This window comes from Schistocerca gregaria, chromosome 10, assembly GCF_023897955.1.
Source record: "Schistocerca gregaria isolate iqSchGreg1 chromosome 10, iqSchGreg1.2, whole genome shotgun sequence".
Lineage (NCBI taxonomy): Eukaryota > Metazoa > Arthropoda > Insecta > Orthoptera > Acrididae > Schistocerca > Schistocerca gregaria.
The window spans coordinates 207,951,551-207,972,974 of NC_064929.1; the positions used below are offsets into that span (position 1 = coordinate 207,951,551).

General features: G+C 39.5%; 1 protein-coding gene across 10 annotated transcripts in view; it reads right to left on the reverse strand.

The window, feature by feature from the left end:
* Window positions 1-21,424, reverse strand: part of LOC126293484 (coronin-2B-like) — a 114,308-nt gene that overhangs the window by 44,374 nt on the left and 48,510 nt on the right. For all 10 annotated transcript variants that reach the window (XM_049986736.1, XM_049986730.1, XM_049986729.1 and 7 more), the window contains 4 exons: window positions 19,676-19,840; window positions 14,190-14,414; window positions 6,067-6,153; window positions 4,143-4,265 (listed from right to left, as the gene is read on the reverse strand). In XM_049986736.1, coding sequence (XP_049842693.1) covers window positions 4,143-4,265; window positions 6,067-6,153; window positions 14,190-14,414; window positions 19,676-19,840 — 600 coding nt within the window. The remainder of the gene's footprint in view (window positions 1-4,142; window positions 4,266-6,066; window positions 6,154-14,189; window positions 14,415-19,675; window positions 19,841-21,424) is intronic.

The window sequence follows — 21,424 nt, forward strand, 5'->3', positions numbered from 1 at the left end:
TCAAATCTTAGTAAAAAAACTCTTCTCTTTTCCAATTAAAACTGTAATTTTTAAAACACAACATGCTTGTTGTGACCAGCACACAGTTTAACTTGGATATCTGCAGTTATTCATAAAACAAACACACACACAGTCCGAAATTTAGCAATGTCCATTATTTTTGAGAACAACAATGTCACTCTGCGACTAAAATTAAGCTTTTGCTTACTGAAATACTTATTTTATTTTACTGGTGGACATGTAGTACAGACTTCTGACACACCAATGCTATGAAATACTGAACCCATTTGATCCACGAAAGAAATAAAAATGAAATGAAACAGAAGAAACTTAATGAACTTGTCTTTAATTAACATATATAGAATATTGCTTTAAGTATTGAGTATGGATATCATATTGGAAGTTTCAAGTTCGCTTTTTCACTCACTTCATAATTACTACTCTCCTTGCGATTGTAGATTTTATCGCAATATTATTTGATGATTGGATAAGTGGACTTCACTAAGCACAATAGATTGAGATGGCTCTAATAGTTTACTATACCTTTTGTAGAAAGCTGCTATTGAATTGTAGTAACAAAACAGTGCCAAGACATTTGAATAAAAAATACAATTTCACAGGTTGGCTTGCGTACTCTCAAACAAGAAGCCTTAGAACTCATTGTTGAGCCCAGAGATAGTCAACTGTGCATGGTCTCACCTTACAGAGCTTAAACACTAATGTGAAACGTCAAACGACAGCGATATGCACATACAAATAGAGGCAGTATCACGTACACAACATACTTAAGGCAGGCACATTGGCTGAGCTGTCATTTGACTTAGGTTATTCATATGAAAAGATTTCTGATGAGATTACTTTGCATGATGGGTATTAATAGACTTTGAACACGGAACAGCAGTTGGAGCTAGATGATTGGGAATCCCGTTTCAGAAAACATTAAGAATTCAATATTCGAAGATCCACAGTGTCAAAAGTATAAAAATACAAAATTTTAGGCACTACCTCTTGCCACAGACAATTCAGTGGCTGACGGCCTTCACTTAACACCTTCGAACAGCAGCGTTTGCGTAGAGTTGTCACGGCTAACAGAAAAGCAACACTGTGTGAAATAATACGGAAATCAATGTGGGACTCACGTTAAATGCATCCATTAGAACAGTGTGGCGAAATTTGGCATTAATGGGCTATGGCAGCTACTGCATTTGTTAACACACGATATCACCTGCTGTGCCTCTCCTGGGCACCTTATCATATCGGTTGGATCCCAGATGACGGGAAAACAGTGTCCTTGTAACATGAGTCCCAATTTCAGTTGGTAAGAGGTGGTGCAGATCCCACAAAGCCATGGACCCAAGTTGTCAAAAAGGCACTGTGAATGTTGATAGTTGTTCAATAATGGTGTGGGCTGTGTTTACATGGAACAGACTGGATCCAATGGTCCAACCAAACCTATCATTGACAGAAAATGGTTATGTTCAGCTACCTGAAGACCATTTGTAGCCATTCATGGACTTCAACCATGTTCCAAAACAACTATGGCATTTTTATGATGACAATTTGCTATGTAACCGGACCACAATTGTTCAAGATTGGTTTGAAGAACATTCCAGTCAATTCTCATGAATGATTTGGCCTCCCAGATCACCTGATGTGAATCCCACTGAACATTCGTGCAATGTAATCGAGAGGTCAGTTAGTGAACAAAATCCTGCATCGGCAACACTTTTGCAGTTATGGACGGCTATGGAGGCATTACGACATAACATTTCTGCAAGGGATTTTTATGCCTTGGCAAGTCCATGCCACATCGAGTTGCTGCACTATGGCGAGTAAAACGAGGTCAGACACAGTATTAGTATGTATCTGACAACTTCTGTCACCTCTGTGGGTTTGTTCTCATATTAATTTCAATGCAGCAATGGTGACACCACAACAAGCACATATTTTCAAAACTATGAGCACAGTTTGGAGTAGATCTGGGACCTGTTGGTTAATATTCTAGTATTTTATAATATTGGGTGCTACATACCGGTTTTGCTAATATTGGTTTCGAGTCTGCTCAAAATCTTAATAACAATCAAATTCAATGGCAAAACTGTAGGCATATTGCAGTAGTTGCTTTGTGAAACTAGGGCAGTTTCTAAGTAAACTTTTCCATCTCCACAATAGCACCATTGCTCGACATAAACATAACTCTGGTTCAATAGCTACCAATAACGAGCAATCAACTTTATTCAACAAGAATATTACAACAGAAACTACAAATAATAGAAACTCCACATTGGAATATCATATATTTAAGGAAAATATAATACAACTGTATAGATAAATTCTAGTCACCCAGTGGCAGCAGGACACACACACATTACAGAAGGTTATAATTAGGGAATCTTTCAGAGTCAGTGATTTCTTCAAGCAGAAGGGTTGAAGGGGAAGAAATAGAGGTGAAGGAAAAGGACTGGAGAGGTCTAGGAAAAGGGGCAGATTTCAGAAAAGTTACCATAATCACAGGTCGGGTGAGACTAACCAGACAGGATTAGAAGTCTGGTAAGTCTCCCCTGATCCACGTTTCCGAGTAACTTTTCCGAAATCTGCCCCCCTTTCCTACACTCTCCAGTCCTTTTCCTTCACCCCTCTCCCTTTCCCTTCAAACCTTCTGCCTGAAGGAGCCACTGACTCTGAAAGCTTGGCTAATTATAGCCTTCTACAATGTGTGTGTTCTGCAGCCACTTGGTGAGTAGATTTTTTTTAATCTATCCAATTACATTACATAGTCAAAAATTGTTTTCCTCGTTACAATGTAAGGTGACACTTTAACCTGCAGACAGGCACAACTATGACACTTAATGTAAGCTTTCGGCCACGGACTTCATCAGAAAAAGAAAGAGAAACATACATCATTCACTCACTCAAGCAAGCGCGCACACGCACACGCGCGCAAACGCACACGCGCGCACACGCACACGCACATGCGCGCACACGCACACGCGCGCACACCCGCGCGCACACTCTATCGCCAACACTGGGAGCTCCAACCAGAATGCCACTATCGCACAGAATGGAAGCAACAGTCTGAACGGCGCAGAGGAGGGGAAGGGCAGTTTACAGGTGTGCAATGTGTGCATTTACTAGACTGCCAACAGGTGCAACATCAGGAGGTTGTGAGGCAAGGAAATGGGGAAAATGAAGTGAAAAAGGAGAGGAGCAGGGAAATATAGGCAGGTGCGTTGGCAGAGTTTGGCACACAAAGGTGGGAGATGAGAATGTGGAGGAGCTGATAGGACAGAGTGGTGGAAACTGTTGGGTGGAGAATGTGGGGACAGTATGTTACCATAGGTTGGGGCCGGGTTAATTATAGAAGCAGAGAATATGCCATAAAATAACTCCCATCTGTGCATTTCAGAAAATGCTGGTAGTGGAGGGAAGGATCCAGACAGCTCAGATAGTGAAGCAGGCATCAAAATCAAGCCATCTGGATCCTCTCCTCCACAACCAGCTTTTCTGAACTGCACTGATGGGAGTAACTCTTACAACACATTCTCTGCTCGTATAATTATACCGGTCTCAACCTATGACAACATACTGTCTCCACACCCTGCATCCAACAGTTTCCGCTCCCTCTGTCATTTCACTACTTCCAAATTTTCATCTGCCACCCTCTGTGTGTGCTGTCCTCTACCAAAATATCTGCCCCTTTTTCCCTGCTACTCTCATTTTCCCAATCTCCCTGTCTCTGAACCTCCTGACGCTGCGCCTGTCAGCAGTACAGTCACTGTACACACTGCCAGACAACACTCCTCTCTTCCCACATCTGTTTTCTGCTATCTCTTCCTCTTCCCCACCACCTCCAGGTTGCTGTTTCCATTCCACGTGACAGCAGCATTCTGGTATGAGGTGCTGAAGTTGATGGTCGTGTGCATGAGCTGTGCTTGCTAGTGTGAATGAACAGTGTGTGTTTCTCTCTCTTTTTCTGGTGAAGGATATGGCCGTAAGTTTATGTGTAAGTGTCTTAATTGTGCCTATGTGCAACTTAATGTGTCATCTTTACAACAGAAAATACCAAATATATACATCAATAACACAATTAATTGACTAAGCACAGCAGAAATTTTTGCTAGCAGCAATTTCTCATACCTTACCTTGCGAGGTACTATCATAGAAATTGGTTCGCACATCCCCTTTGTTGCATGAAGCTTGTAGAACCGGAAAATCTCACACTGGTGAACATCACAGCCTCTCTTTGGCATAAATCCCAAGCCACGCTGCAACAAATCGAAACAAAAACAATTCTTAGATACGTGTATGTTCCACTGTTCTTCATTATAATCTCAATCACCATCTTCAGTCTAAGTTTACCTCCAGTGTACTAGTGACATATTAAGACAGTGTTTCATAAGGCATGAGATTAAAGGCCAGAAGTGTACATACATACTTCACGACTTCATGTCCATTTTAATGATAAATTTGTAAATTCAGAGAGATTTGATATACTGAAGTATAGTAATATTCAGTTTTTCTTTCCTTTACTCCTCAAGACATCATTACTGCTACATCACTCTTAAGGAAATGAGCTTCCTTTCATTAGAAAAAATAAAGAAAAGCTTGTGTCAATTCATCCTGTGAACATTCCACACCAGAGCTGATGAACAAAATCAGTTCTACATTAATTTTAGTTGTGTTGTTTAATTTTTTGCCTATAAGCTCTTTACTTAGTGGGGCATAACAGTTTCAATGTCATAACATCGTAGAGTATTATACAATGGCTGGTCAACACTTCATAACACTGGTTTGTAGCACACAGTCTGGCACACTGTTAAGGACTAGAGGAAATGATGAAAGTTGTTTAGTAGTGTCAGGTCAGTTCATTTATATGTAACATTCGTACTTTGTTTCGATCTGGATGAGAGTGGTAATTTGATGTACACAGTCCAATCACATTCGTGAGACCACCACCTACATTTAACATCAACATACAATAACCAGTCACAAATGGCAGGACTAGCAATGGAGGGTATATAAAGCGCGTCGTGGGGGATGTGGAAAACGGTGCAGTCGTTGCCATAATGCGGAAATGCAGCAATTTATCTGATATCCAAAAGGGCACGATCATTGGCTTTCTGGGCAAGGATGCAAGCATTTCCAAAAATGGCCAAGTTTGTAAACTGTTTGCATGTAGCTGTGATTGAAGTATGCTGTGCAAAAAAGCACTACGCAAAACTGGCGCCGAGGCAACTGCAGTGAAGCACAGACCATAAAAGGCAGAGGTGAATGATGAGTGCAAAGATGCTTATGGCCAAACAGTGGTGCAACTGTTGATCAACTGACTGCCCAGATGAACCAGATGGCTCCCAATACTGTCTCCTTAACGGCTGTTCAGTGAATGTTGCTGCATATGGCTCTCCACAGCAGGCACCTGTTTTATGCACCCAAGGTCACTGCTGTTCATTGGATGGACCGAAGGATGGAATTTGCATGTCAATACTACAACTGGACATCCAATGGGTGGCAACAGGTGATGTTCTTGCACGACTCATTTTATGCTCCGTGGATCGACACAAAAATAACATCTAACCTCACCAAACTCCCCAGATTTAAAATGAATTGAGTATCTATGGGACCATCGCGACTGGAATGTTTGCATCGTGGGCCCTCAACCAAGAAACCTAGTGTACCTGGCCATGGCACTGGCATTGGTTTGGCTCCATATTACTTTTGGTTGTCTTCCAGAAACTCACTGACACTCTTTCAACTCGTCCACACTACAAAAGGTGGCTATTTAGACTTTTGCCAGGTGGTCACAGTAATGAGACTGGACCGTGTATTGTGTGTTATAATAAGAACATAAAGTAGTCTAAAATTTTCTAGTACACAGAGTTATCAAAATAAACTATTCCGTAAAGGAACGCCTCTCACGCAAATGAGGTCAAATTAGATTTTTAGAAAAATGGCCAGTGAACTTTTAAACCCGTTATTACACAAGAAACCGTTCACTGTGCAAAATTAATCTACAAGTTTTGGTCAAAGCAGGATTTGGAAAGTCAAATTTTTTTTCCAATTCTTCACCTGGGGAGATCCAGACAGGAACTGGTTCAAATAATGCAGCCACGGGGCCTGGTCAACCACCTCGTAGTACCTGATGTTGCCATCTCCCTGCAAATAAAGCCAAAATTAGATTAATTTCTGAGTGATGGTCTCCATGACTACGGATTAAGTAGCTTTAAGAAATACAATCAGCTACTATTTTATATAATTGTATACCAAGCGGGAAAACGCTGGTAGATAGGCACAATAAAAAAAACGCACAAAATTTCGAGCTTTCGCAACCCACGGTTGCTTCGTCAGGAAAGAGGGAAAGGTAAAAGGATGTGTGTTTTAAGGGAGAGGGTAAGGAGTCATCCCAATCCCGGGAGCGTAAAGATTTACCTTGGGGGGAAAAAAAGGACAGGTACACACACACACACACACACACACACACACACACACACACACACACACACACACATATATATATATATATTTTAAAAACAAAGATTCCAAGACTTACCAAGCGGGAAAACGCCGGAAGACAGGCACAAGAACAAAACACACAAACACACACACACACACAGAATTACTAGCTTTCGCAACCGATGGTTGCTTCTTCAGGAAGGAGAGGGAAAGACGAAAGGATGTGGGTTTTAAGGGAGAGGGTAAGGAGTCATTCCAATCCCGGGAGCGGAAAGACTTCCCTTGTTGTTGTTGTTGTTGTCTTCAGTCCTGAGACTGGTTTGATGCAGCTCTCCATGCTACTCTATCCTGTGCAAGCTGCTTCATCTCCCAGTACCTATTGCAACCTACATCCTTCTGAATCTGCTTAGTGTACTCATCTCTCGGTCTCCCTCTACGATTTTTACCCTCCACGCTGCCCTCCAACGCTAAATTTGTGATCCCTTGATGCCTCAAAACATGTCCTACCAACCGATCCCTTCTTCTAGTCAAGTTGTGCCACAAACTTCTCTTCTCCCCAATCCTATTCAATACCTCCTCATTAGTTACGTGATCTATCCACCTTATCTTCAGTATTCTTCTGTAGCACCACATTTCGAAAGCTTCTATTCTCTTCTTGTCCAAACTAGTTACCGTCCATGTTTCACTTCCATACATGGCTACACTCCAAACAAATACTTTCAGAAACGACTTCCTGATACATAAATCTATATTCGATGTTAACAAATTTCTCTTCTTCAGAAACGCTTTCCTTGCCATTGCCAGTCTACATTTTATATCCTCTCTACTTCGACCATCATCAGTTATTTTACTTCCTAAATAGCAAAACTCCTTTACTACTTTAAGTGTCTCATTTCCTAATCTAATTCCCTCAGCATCACCCGATTTAATTTGACTACATTCCATTATCCTCGTTTTGCTTTTGTTAATGTTCATCTTATATCCTCCTTTCAAGACACTGTCCATTCCGTTCAACTGCTCTTCCAAGTCCTTTGCTGTCTCTGACAGAATTACAATGTCATCGGCGAACCTCAAAGTTTTTACTTCGTCTCCATGAATTTTAATACCTACTCCAAATTTTTCTTTTGTTTCCTTTACTGCTTGCTCAATATACAGATTGAATAACATCGGGGAGAGGCTACAACCCTGTCTCACTCCTTTCCCAACCACTGCTTCCCTTTCATGCCCCTCGACTCTTATGACTGCCATCTGGTTTCTGTACAAATTATAAATAGCCTTTCGCTCCCTGTATTTTACCCCTGCCACCTTTAGAATTTGAAAAAGAGTATTCCAGTCAACATTGTGAAAAGCTTTCTCTAAGTCTACGAATGCTAGAAACGTAAGTTTGCCTTTTCTTAATCTTTCTTCTAAGGTAAGTCGTAAGGTCAGTATTGCCTCACGTGTTCCAACATTTCGACGGAATCCAAACTGATCCTCCCCGAGGTCTGCATCTACCAGTTTTTCCATTCGTCTGTAAAGAATTCGCGTTAGTATTTTGCAGCCGTGGCTTATTAAACTGATAGTTCGGTATTTTCACATCTGTCAGCACCTGCTTTCTTTGGGATTGGAATTATTATATTCTTCTTGAAGTCTGAGGGTATTTCGCCTGTCTCATACATCTTGCTCACCAGCTGGTAGAGTTTTGTCATGACTGGCTCTCCCAAGGCCGTCAGTAGTTCTAATGAAATGTTGTCTACTCCGGGGGCCTTGTTTCGACTCAGGTCTTTCAGTGCTCTGTCAAACTCTTCACGCAGTATCGTATCTCCCATTTCGTCTTCATCTACATCCTCTTCCATTTCCATAATATTGTCCTCAAGTACATCACCCTTGTATAAACCTTCTATATACTCCTTCCACCTTTCTGCCTTCCCTTCTTTGCTTAGAACTGGGCTGCCATCTGAGCTCTTGATATTCATACACGTGGTTCTCTTCTCTCCAAAGGTCTCTTTAATTTTCCTGTAGGCCGTATCTATCTTACCCCTAGTGACATAAGCTTCTACATCCTTACATTTGTCCTCTAGCCATCCCTGTTTAGCCATTTTGTACTTAGTGTCGATCTCATTTTTGAGACGTTTGTATTCCTTTTTGCCTGCTTCATTTACTGCATTTTTATATTTTCTCCTTTCATCAATTAAATTCAATATTTCTTCTGTTACCCAAGGATTTCTAGCAGCCCTCGTCTTTGTACCTACTTTATCCTCTGCTGCCTTCACTACTACATCCCTCAGAGCTACCCATTCTTCTTCTACTGTACTTCTTTCCCCTATTCCTGTCAATTGTTCCCTTATGCTCTCTTTGAAACTCTGTACAACCTCTGGTTCTTTCAGTTTATCCAGGTCCTATCTCCTTAATTTCCCACATTTTTGCAGTTTCTTCAGTTTTAATCTACAGGTCATAACCAATAGATTGTGGTCAGAGTCCACATCTGCCCCTGGAAATGTCTTACAACTTAAAACCTGGTTCCTAAATCTCTGTCTTACCATTATATAATCTATCTGATACCTTTTAGTATCTCCAGGGTTCTTCCACGTATACAACCTTCTTTCATGATTCTTAAACCAAGTGTTAGCTATGATTAAGTTGTGCTCTGTGCAAAATTCTACTAGGCGGCTTCCTCTTTCATTTCTTAGCCCCAATCCATATTCACCTACTATGTTTCCTTCTCTCCCTTTTCCTACACTCGAATTCCAGTCACCCATTACTATTAAATTTTCGTCTCCCTTCACTATCTGAATAATTTCTTTTATTTCTTCGTACATTTCTTCAATTTCTTCATCATCTGCAGAGCTAGTTGGCATATAAACTTGTACTACTGTAGTAGGTGTGGGCTTCGTATCTATCTTGGCCACAATAATGCGTTCACTATGCTGTTTGTAGTAGCTTACCCGCATTCCTATTTTCCTATTCATTATTAAACCTACTCCTGCATTACCCCTATTTGATTTTGTGTTTATAACCCTGTAGTCACCTGACCAGAAGTCTTGTTCCTCCTGCCACCGAACTTCACTAATTCCCACTATATCTAACTTTAACCTATCCATTTCCCTTTTTAAATTTTCTAACCTACCTGCCCGATTAAGGGATCTGACATTCCACACTCCGATCCGTAGAACACCAGTTTTCTTTCTCCTGATAACGACATCCTCCTGAGTAGTCCCCGCCCGGAGATCCGAATGGGGGACTATTTTACCTCCGGAATATTTTACCCAAGAGGATGCCATCATCATTTAATCATACAGTAAAGCTGCATGTCCTCGGGAAAAATTACGGCTGTAGTTTCCCCTTGCTTTCAGCCGTTCGCAGTACCAGCACAGCAAGGCCGTTTTGGTTAATGTTGCAAGGCCAGATCAGTCAATCATCCAGACTGTTGCCCCTGCAACTACTGAAAAGGCTGCTGCCCCTCTTCAGGAACCACACGTTTGTCTGGCCTCTCAACAGATACCCCTCCGTTGTGGTTGCACCTACGGTACGGCCATCTGTATCGCTGAGGCACGCAAGCCTCCCCACCAACGGCAAGGTCCATGGTTCATGGGGGGAGGAGACTTCCCTTAGGGGGAAAAAAAGGACAGGTGTACACTCGCGCGCGCGCGCGCACGCACACACACACACACACACACACACACACACACATCCATCCGCACATACACAGACACAAGCAGACATGTCTGCTTGTGTCTGTGTATGTGCGGATGGATGTGTGTGTGTGTGTGTGTGTGTGTGTGTGTGTGTGTGTGTGTGTGTGTGTGTGTTTTTTGTTCTTGTGCCTGTCTGCCGGCGTTTTCCCGCTTGGTAAGTCTTGGAATCTATGTTTTTAATATATTTTTCCCATGTGGAAGTTTCTCTCTCTCTCTCTGTCTCTCTCTCTCTCTCTCTCTCTCTCTCTCTCTATATATATATATATATATATATATATATATATATATATATATATATATATATATATATATATTCCATGTGGAATGTTTCTTTCTATTTTATTTTATATAACTGTATTTATGCCACAACACATTTTGGGTTTTCACCTATAATCAACGGGACTAAAACATTTATATCTTCATCACTACTACATTTTTGTTGACAGCATTGGAAACTTGCTGCTGAAACACATCAGGTTGATAAATATCAATAAAAAGTAACTGAAGAAGTTTTCATTATTTCACACATTTAAAATACAGTCACAGGGTTCACACAATTCTATAACTATAGATAACATCAAGTCAAATTATAGATTATCAAAATAAAAACATTACTATTTTCATGTAATAGTGATGAGAGAGAGATCACAGCTATAATTTTTTATGATTTTGCTTCTGTCCTCAGACTGGACTGAACATGCTAGAAAAAAATCTTGAGAAAGAACTATGGGATCATCTGAAGAACAAGTTCCCATGTCACAGTTGGTAACTCACGAGAGAATTGCAAGTGAGAACTGCTGCTGCCCTACACAGCAATGAACGAGAGGCGTCGGCATAGGCACGCCACTACTGGAAGATTACTTACGTCACAGTGCAGCGCCACTCTACCCCACTCTTTAATTGTCACATACTATGAGAACAGCATCATCTTACTTCAGATCCAGAAGCAAGATTAGGTTTAGAAGCCAGTAACATATATCAAAATTTACAGTCAACTCTACACTGATAAAGAGACTATCATTCTGTATTTTATCAAGTGATACAAGTGCTAGTGTTCAGTGACAGTAACCAATACATTTAGCCGTTCCTGTGGACCTGGCTAGTCCAGGTCTAGGGTAGCCTGGCAGACCTAATATATTCCCTGCCAGCTGAATTCTAAACCAACTGAAACAAGGTTTTTTCCCTGTCACTTTGTTTAGTAGAACATATGAACTGAAAATCCCAATGTCCATCAAGTAAGAGAAAATTTTCTTATATCCTTTGTCACATCACTGTCACTTTTATTCAACAGAGTTTTGATTTCCTTGTCTGAGAAAAACTTTTTATAGTATGGCATTGCTTGCTACTACACAGCTGCCAAAATACCCTCAAAACGGATTGCTTATAACCCACAAAATTTCGAGACAAATTGAGCATGTTATGCATTGCTAAATAGATTTCTCACCCTTCCAATGGTATATAACATGCTGTGCCATCTATTGACAGAAAAGAAGAAACACTAAGAAGAAGGTATAGTTGCACAGCCCATCTTACAGCAGGCACTGTAATAACAGGTTTGAAATCTGCAGCAGGCTGTGAGCCAGCTGAATAAACCAATGGGTTAAATGATTGAAAAGTTGGTATTATGCAGGTCCTTAACAGGGTTGAAACTAGATCTTTTTAATGGCTATTTTAAAGATGCCATTCATCTTCCAAAATGTTAAAAATACTCCGTGCACCAAGTCTTGCTGTCCCCATCCAAAACTACTGTACAGTTGCCTTTTAGAGGTAGTATTTAATAATGGATTGGGACAGTGTTTTAGTCCATGTCTCATAGTATTCAGCATGTATGTTAAAGAAGCAGTGAACAGATGCAAGGAAAAATTTGTAAAGTAAATTAAAGTTCAGTGAGAAGAAATAAAAACTAATATCTACTGATAACATTGAAATATTGTTAGAGAAAAAAATACCTTGGAAGAGGTGTTGACAGAATGAATAGTGTTTTGAAAAAAAGAGTATGAGGAGGACATAAAAAAGACAAAACAAGGTTAATGCAAAGTAGTTGAATTTCATCTGGTAATGCTCAGGAGAATCAGATTAGGAAATAAAACACCAAAAGCAGTTGATGAGGTTCACTATCAGAGTAGAAAACTGATTGACTATGGCTGAAGTATAGGGCGTAAGATATGCAGACTGACTGTAGCAAGAACAGCATTTCTGGGGGAGGGGGGAAGGTCTATTTGTCAACACTGAACACAAATTCAAGTATCAGGAAATATTTCCTGAAGGTATTTGTCTGGAATGTAGTCTTTTATGGAAGTCAAACATGAATGATAAGCAGTTCAGGCTGGAATGCAATAGGTGCTGCAGAGTAACAATGAGAATTAGGTGGGTAGATTACATAAAAATGAGGAGGTACTGAATCTAATTGGGTAAAAAAGAAAATTTATGGCACATTCTGACTAAAAGAAGGATTAGAAGTGGAAGTTACTTTGGGTGTACCTGAGGAAAGTGTGTTGGGACCATTGCTGTTCATGTTGTATATTAATGACCTTTAAGACAATGTTAACAGTCAACTCAGAATTTTTGCAGGTGATGCAGTTATACATAATGAAGTAATGTCTGAATGAACCTGTACAAATATTCAGTCAGATGTTGACGAGATTTCAAAGTGGTGTGAAGATTGGCAACTGGTTTTAAATGTTCAGAAATGTAAAATTGTGCACTTCACTTCCTACGACAACAGTATCAATAAACCACAAATGGAATGGGTGAATATATGCAAATATCTAGGGTAACACTTTGTGGGGATGTGAAATGGAATAATCACATAGGCTCAGTCATATGTAAAGCAGGCGGTAGACTTTGGTTTATTGATAGAATACTGGGTAAATGCAATCAGTCTACAAAGGAGACTGCTTACACATCACACATGCAACCTATTCTGGAAAATTGGCTGAAGTGTATGGGACTCGTACCAAAGAGGACTAACAGTGATATTTAATGTATACAGCGGGAGCAGCACGAATGGTCACAGGTTTGACTTGTGTGAGTGTCACGGAGATTTTAAAGGAACTGAAGTGGCAGTAACTTTGAGACAGACACAAAATATCCTCAGAAAGCAAAGACGCATTTAAAAATCATCATTCTTCTCATGTTCCATTTGTCAATGGAATGGCAAGTAACAATAATAACTGGTGTAATAGAATGTACCCTTTGCCTTTGTAATGGATCTGGGAGATGTGTTATTTTCTACCGGATTTGTCGATACCAAATTGTAAATGTTTTCTTATATTTTATGTCAGAATTTTTTTATTGTAATTTGCCTTATTTTTTGTTAATTTACTTATATTTCTGAGAGTGAAAGCATATTGATAACTATTAGTAAATGTGACGAAGAATATCAAAGAGACTGATTACAAGTGGAAGCTTGTGTGTTGTGTAAAATGTCTTTGACGCTGGAGACATCTTTGACTGTAGTCAGTCGGCAGTGAACTCGTGGTGTGTGTTGACGGTTTAACAATGTGCTGGGCGCCGTCATATTAATTTGGGAGGGGGGGGGGGGGGGAAATTATGTTACTTTTTTTCTATATAAGCTTTAAGAAGAAACCACATTTGAAGAAATGGTATTTGAAGTACCAAAAAATGAGGCAAATGCATTGAACCAGGACATTTCTGCAGCCAACAAAACTGCATAGTGGAATCATACTTCCACTAGACAACTGAAGCCAAGACAATTATCGCCTTGTAAACATTTTACGGAAAATGTACTGTCACGAAATATGCCAAATTTAAGTAAATAAAAATAGTGACCATATTTCAACTGTGGTCTGCACCCGGGATACCATATTTCACCCTGCACTTCACAGAGTACAGATGTAGATGTAGACTGGTTGACAGGGCACATTCTGAGACATCAAGGAATCATCAATTTGGTAGTGGAAGGAAGTCTGGGGAGGGGGGGGGGGGGGGATAAAAATTGCAGAGGGAAACCAAGGGATGAATATGTAACCATGTTCAAATGGATGTACGTTGCAGTAGCTATACAGAGGTGGGGGTCAAAATAAAATTCATTTTGCAACACACCTTGCCTGCGAGGAACAGCACACGGGTGTCGTGGTCGTAGTAGGGGAACAGCACCCCCGAGGAGCTGTCGATGGTCTCTATGCAGAGCGGCTGGGACAGGTCGCTCTGGCTCCACACGGCATACTGCCGGTCCGAGTGGCGGGAGAAGCCCGTAGTCAGGATGCGGCCCGTGTTGCCCAGGAACACTGCCTTGCACGCCTTGGTACCTGCATGGCATACCCCTTCCTGCATGCAGAGATGAATAAGAAGTCATTATTTTGTCCAGTGTGCTCCTTATCTTGACATACGGCACATGCAACTGCTGTTTCCAGTTTGATTAAATAGCTATTCCAGTTACATAAGTCTTCGTTGGAAATAAGTCATTTTGCCAAAGGTTTTGGTCTGTGCGGCACAGGCGACATTTCCATAACCCCCTCAATGCTTACGTATCATTTATCCTATCCAACTTTTCTTTCTTAATATTAACCCTTTAGCTGCTAAAGACAAGTTCTGCATTCCGTACTGAGGCTACTACACTAAGGCTGCACTGGCCACCAAATGCTTATGCCTGTACTGGGCGATGGCATTCTGACCAATACAAAACTCTTATCCAATTTTTTGAGAACTATTAGGTGAAAAAGGCTGATTTTTGCATTTCTTACAGTCCTATATCTTCACACGCTAAAAAACTTAATTTCAGCATCAAGTAAAACATTGCATAAAATTGTAAAGATTTTGCAGAGGTAAAAAGGCAATGCATAAATTTGGCATGTGGTTGATTTTACCTCATACAGTGCAATGAATGGAATATATATAAGATACCCAAATTTTATTTAAAATTAAGAGCAGAAGGATGTCTCATTTTGTTATTGGGTTATATATCCAGTTTGGAGAGATGCATAACAACACAGTGTGCTGTATTACAATGTATTTATTTGGTATTTGTTTCGATCATGGACCACCTTCATAGCGGAAAAATATCTATTGTAACAACTTCACATGCCTTAAGTGTTATTTAATGAGACCTGTGTACACCACTGCTGACTTGAAAACATTAAAATGATACTTAACACCATTATACCAGCTTAAGCAAGCAGATAACATTGAAAACAAGGAAAAAATGTAACAGAAGTAAGTGTACAGCAACACTACCTGAGCAGTTACGTATTATTTTAAAGTTTTCAGGTCAAGAACAGTGTATACTTTTTTGGTTAAATAGCATGTATGACATGCGAAGGTGTCACAATAGATATTTTTACACTGCAAATGGTCCATAATTGAAACCAGTTGTGGATAAATATATCATTAGACAGCATAGTGCATTATCACGGATTTCTTCAAGTATATTCATGCTGTTGACAGTCACATGAAAAAAATTTTTGTTTTATATCCGAAGTACAGCTGCACATGACATGCCCATTCACATCCCTGTGTACCATCACGAATCATGCAGCCATAACAATAATCACCTCTCATGGAATTGAAGATGTTGAAACATGGTTTTCTGCAAATGACAGCTTGTAATGAGGCACATATGTTGTATGATAAATACTCTAAAGTTTTTTATTTTCCAGGATACAGAAGTAACTCATCTGCAACAGTGTGAGGTTGGCGACTCACGATTCATTCAGACGTCCATAGCACTGTAGAAAAATCCAAGCAGCGTATGTATACAGGTTCACAACACCTCCAGAGCAGTGTAGCAGGATGTGTATACACACCCACAGCACCGAAGGGTTAACTGACTTTTGCATCGGTGCTCAGCAGAGCACAATTATAACATTAAAAAGAACAACACTTACTATTGCTCATCAAAATTATATTTATTTTGTCACAAATTGGCTTTCGGCTTCTCAGGCCATCTTCAAATAACAACTGAACGTCGCAAACACAGATAAACACGATGTGCAATGTACATATTTGTATAGAAGAAACAGTGACACACACAAATAATTACATAAACTAAAAAAGGGGCAAAAGAAGTTTTTATGTGAATATACTAAAACTACTGATGAAGATGGATTTACACTCTAACTTAATTTCACAAAGGAGGAAAAGCAAACTGAGTCTATTTAATACTAACCTGGCATTCTGTGTCCTATGTTTGTTGACTTTCAGTATTTTAAGCAGAAATATGACCCTAATGGAAATCAACAAACACGTGATAGAGAATGCCAGCTTAGTATTAAAAGATCATGCTCAGTTTCCTTTTTCCCCTTCATGAAATTAAGTTTCTATTATACATACCAGGCTCAGACTGTAAATTCACCTTATTTCTCATCAGTTGATAATGTATCCCCCCTTTTCAGTTTATGTAATTATTTCTAGATGATAAAAAAAATGATGTTTTCCACGCAAACACTCCATTTTCGTATCTTCTGTACAAAAAATATAATATTCATCTGTGCTGCAACAATCAATTCTCACCCGAATGTGGCCCGAGAATCCAAAAGATGGTTCGTGACCAAATAAATAAAATTTTGAAGAAATATTAGGTAGCATTTTCCTAATAATACTTAATTTTTTTCTAGTTCAGTGAATAAACACATGTTCAAACATCTGCTTGAAGAAAGCTGTTAATCACAGTGTCAGCAGGTCTTCAAGAAATGGAGGCAATTTGTGCCTCTTTTTAGTAATTTTAGACTAAAATGTATTAAGAACATGCTGTGATACGCTAATATACCCTGACCTACCAAAAAAGTAATAATGTTTAAAGGCAGTCTTATGGTTTCACCTTAGCTATTGTTTACACACGTTTACTCTATTTAGATTCACGTGACTGGTCAGTTTTGGCCTCACAGGCCATTCTCAAGCGCTGTAGGTGCCAACATCTCATAATGTATCTAATTATATAGCAATGGACATGCCAGTTCTGATAGCGAGCACACGTATGTGCAGACATCAAATGTAAAACAGAATGCTTCCCGTAAAGATTAACAGTCTCTGCTATTGCATATTTAGACACTGTATGTGCTCACTTTTGTAGTTAACTGCTGCATCTACTTTATTATTACCTTCAGGTGTATGCATACCTTTATAATATTACTTATTTTTTAAGTTTTTTTTAATTTTTGTGAAGCTTTTTAACTCTTATTATTTTCACTGTTGCTTAAAGTTTTACTATGTGATTTTGTGATGACATGACATAGGATTCATTGACATATTTTATTCGTTGTTTGATATTTTTGTATCTCATGAGCAAGATGTGGATCAATCATTTCTGAAGATGGCAACTGATTGCCAAAACGTTTAATTTTCGTCATATGGTCATTAAGAGACCTTGATGTGATAATAAATTAATCAATCCAAGTATTGCAATAGACACACATAGAAATAGACACAATTATACCTAGTTTTGGCAAATTATATGATTCTTCCTCAGGGAGTACAGAGGGATAAGTATGGGAAGGTTAGAAAGGAGGAACAGATAAGACAATAGGTGATCAAAGATAGGGCATTGATGAGCTGTCATGCCAGCTTCAGTCCAGAGATAATGAAAGGTTAGACAGCAAAGTAAAGGCAAACTGAAAGACAGAGAAATAAGTGGAAGCTTTATTACTAAAATGCTATCCTGGAACCCAGACCAGTTTCAGTATATGGACAAACAAATTTGGTTTTCAATATTTCATTTAACTATTAATCGAATTTAAAAATTTAATGTGCTTTTGTAATCTATTCACCAAGGGGTGTAATCTTATTTTAAAAGTTTAACACAATACGGCAGGTATTGCAGTTTGAAAGAGTGTGTTTTGAGGCAGCATAGGTCAAGGCACGTAAATACACTGACTTCATATGTCCACTATTTGAGAAAGAGAGCACTAAACAATTTCCAATAAACTTCACACTTAATTTCAAACCTCTATGAAACTTTTCTGCACTGACACCTCCCACAAAAAGAAAGGAACAATGTTTGTCATTTATTACATTTTTGTTGTTCATGAAGTGAGTCTAACATCAGGCATGACATTTCCTTTATCATTTCTTTACAACTAATTCCACTCATAACACAATTTATAGACAGTATTCGCATAAACCACTGAATATACCTTCAAAATTATATTCGTAGACAAAGTATAGGTCAAGAGATATAACATCAAATGCTGAGATTTGTGTAAAACTAGCTTTTGCTTAAAACGGAGTTCAAATTACCCAGTTTATGAACATAAATAATTTCAAACCTTTAAAAAACTAAACTCCTCCCGGACAGGCCACGAACGCCCAAAGATACCGACCAGCCAAGTGACCCATAGGCACCATCAGATGCAGATATGAAGGGGCATGTGGGGTCAGCACACTGCTCTCCCAGCCATAGTCAGTTTCCGAGGTCGGGGCTGCTACTCCTCAATCATGTAGCTCCTCAGTTTGCCTCACAAGGGCCGAGTGCACCCCACTTGCCAACAGCATTCGGCAGACCGGATGGTCACCCATCCAAGTGCTAGCCCACCCCGACAGCACTTAACTTCGGTGAGCTGACAGGAACCAGTGTTACCACTGCAGCAAGGCTGTTGGCTAATTTCAAACTTTTCCTGCACTTTTCCTTGCTTACATTCTTAAAATAAAATATGTAACACATTCACTCATTTGTAAAGTACTCAGACACCTGACGCTGTTTTATGCATGGGAGGTTGATTCTTTAAAGAATTGAGGGTTTACTGGTTAAGGGGGGAGAGGATGAAAGGACGCAGAAATTTCAAGACTTAAAAACCTAAAACGCATACTAACATATAAATCTAAAATTTCTGCTCCCTTGATGATATATATGAATGAGTAAATGTGCAGAGTTGTAGGTATTGATTTGTATTAGATGGTATTCTGCGAACTGATGCAATTCTTATGTATTGTAGACTTTTGTCCCTGTTTGTTCTGTGCAACTTCTGTTTGAGGTATTCAGAGGGCTACGGGCAGCACTGGGGCATGGCAGCCAATGTGACGCAGAACAAGTGCAGACACACTCCGCTGCCAACTGCAGCTCCAAGACATATGCCAGACAGAAAGCTTCTTTAACACTAACTAACAATGCTGGAGAAGAGAAAATTGAGCTTGGGTGTATATATTAAGCAGGCTCTTGTTTGACATCTCTGAACATAATTCTCTTATTTGTCTCCTGATGTGAGTAGAATGAGTAAATAACTGTTTTGTGTGATGTATTACAGTTCAGGAACTGTAAGGGAATACTGCACGATCATCACTGTCACAGTTTAACATATCATAGTTAACAAATTCATGCAGCAGCTGCAGAAGGATAAGGCATACTACAAAAAAAAATTGTGTGTAATGGTATTACTTAGAATTCCACTTTCTGGGGGTAAGTAAGTGGTGGTTAGAGATCCCATTCCCTTGCAATTTTACAGTTTTCTTGAGTGAATTGTTCTTTTGATACAAAGGCTACATTACAAGAGCATTAGAAATGTTATTCATTTATAAAATATCAACATAGGGTTCTTCAAGCAAAACATGCAATGTCATTCGAGACACCATCCAGACGATTCACAACAGCTTCTACTCACCGAAAACACTATGCCTTTCCGTGGCTCTATGACCCTGAGCTTCTTGTCCTTGCACGTCGTTGCGATGAGCGAGCCGTCACGGTTGAACGACATGGAATAGATGACGTCGGGATGGCAGTCTATCACGTTTACCGCATCGCCGCTCCCCACGTCCCAGACAATCATCTGCAATGCGAACAGGGCAACCACACCCGGTTACATCACCATTCAGTGGACACACAATGCATTCCTCCAGAGGCCAGGTTACAGATGTCTTGTCTCTGAGACAGAAATAAGTTATGATTACTCTTTTCAGAAAACAAGATGCCCACAGCTTTGAAAGTGCACAGTACAATGATTTGTGTATTACAATAGCTTGCAATTTCCTGCAGAGTTTCTGAGCAGAAGATAAGCAGTAAATGTAGGCTATAAATACAAAATGTTATGTCTAGTATCACCAACACAGGGAAATGTAGCAAGACAATAACACTTATATTCATGTCCTTCTACACAAGAAAGAATCATTCAAAATGATAGTACAACAAACACAAGAAAAACATATTGCTTATTATAAGCAACTGACCAAGTGATATGCTACACAACGACATAACTAGAGGATGCAATGCCACACACAAGGAATCTTTCAGTTCAAATGTGTGTTTTAGATCATTCTTTCCACCCGTATCTATACATCTGGACCACAAACCACCTAATACCTTTCGGTTGTGGAACAAAGCTGTCAAGCTATTTGCAGAGATACCAACCTGTTTGGAATTTCAGCTAGTCTCCTGCAAGACATCGGTACAGTCTCTAAACTTCTTATATGCAGCTTTTAAGACATACAGAATGTATGTCACTGCATGGCATTATTTTTTTCCCACTAAGCACAGTGCAATAACTTACTCACTTTGTTCTGGCAGTCTCGGAAAACATTTGTCTTGCCTCTGATGTGTAGCATTTGTATCACATATCACCCTCTGCAATTCTATGAGTTGATGGTTTACTTCAATTCCAAATTATTGACTTGGATTTTCCAATATCAGAGCTTGAACACTTTTGACATCCGGGGTCCTCACCATTCACTGTCTACAGAGTGACATTTCTTTATCTGCAACTGGAATATTCATTTGACAGTTCTGAAGCCAAATATTTTGCAGCAGCATGATAAATTTAATATTTCAGGAATCAGTCTTTCCTTTTCATCCCATCTGACCTGGATTTCTGGGTGACTTTCCCATAATGCTCTCCATTTCCTTAACCTCACCAGTCCTTTCCCTTCATCTCTCTTGCTTCTCACTCAACTGTTCTGCCATAAGAAGGAGCCACTGACTGAAAGTTTGCTCATTTCCTGAACTTTTATGTACATTTCCTCCTGCTGCCGCTTAGTGAGCAGATTTTTTTTATCCATTCAACTTTATTATATTTTCAAAAATTGATTATTTTTGTTGATATATCAGTCCTTCTACATTCTACAAAAGAAGAATTAATTGTTTCTGTCAGCTTTATAGACATTGCTGAAACTGCATTATTGCCAATAAGGTTTCTTTCAAAGTGAAAAATTCCGGTGTATTTATATTTGTTTTATGACTCTGCCCATACCTTGTGTGACAACATAGGTTAATTAGTTTAGATTAAGGAAAGAGAGACTGCTTTAAGAGTGAAAAAAACCTAAAAATTAGGCTGGGCACATCGCTCTTCTTGTCTGGTTTTGGCACTCATATGTTGACCAGTCAATTATTATCAAGTTCACAGAATGAACAATTTATCTAC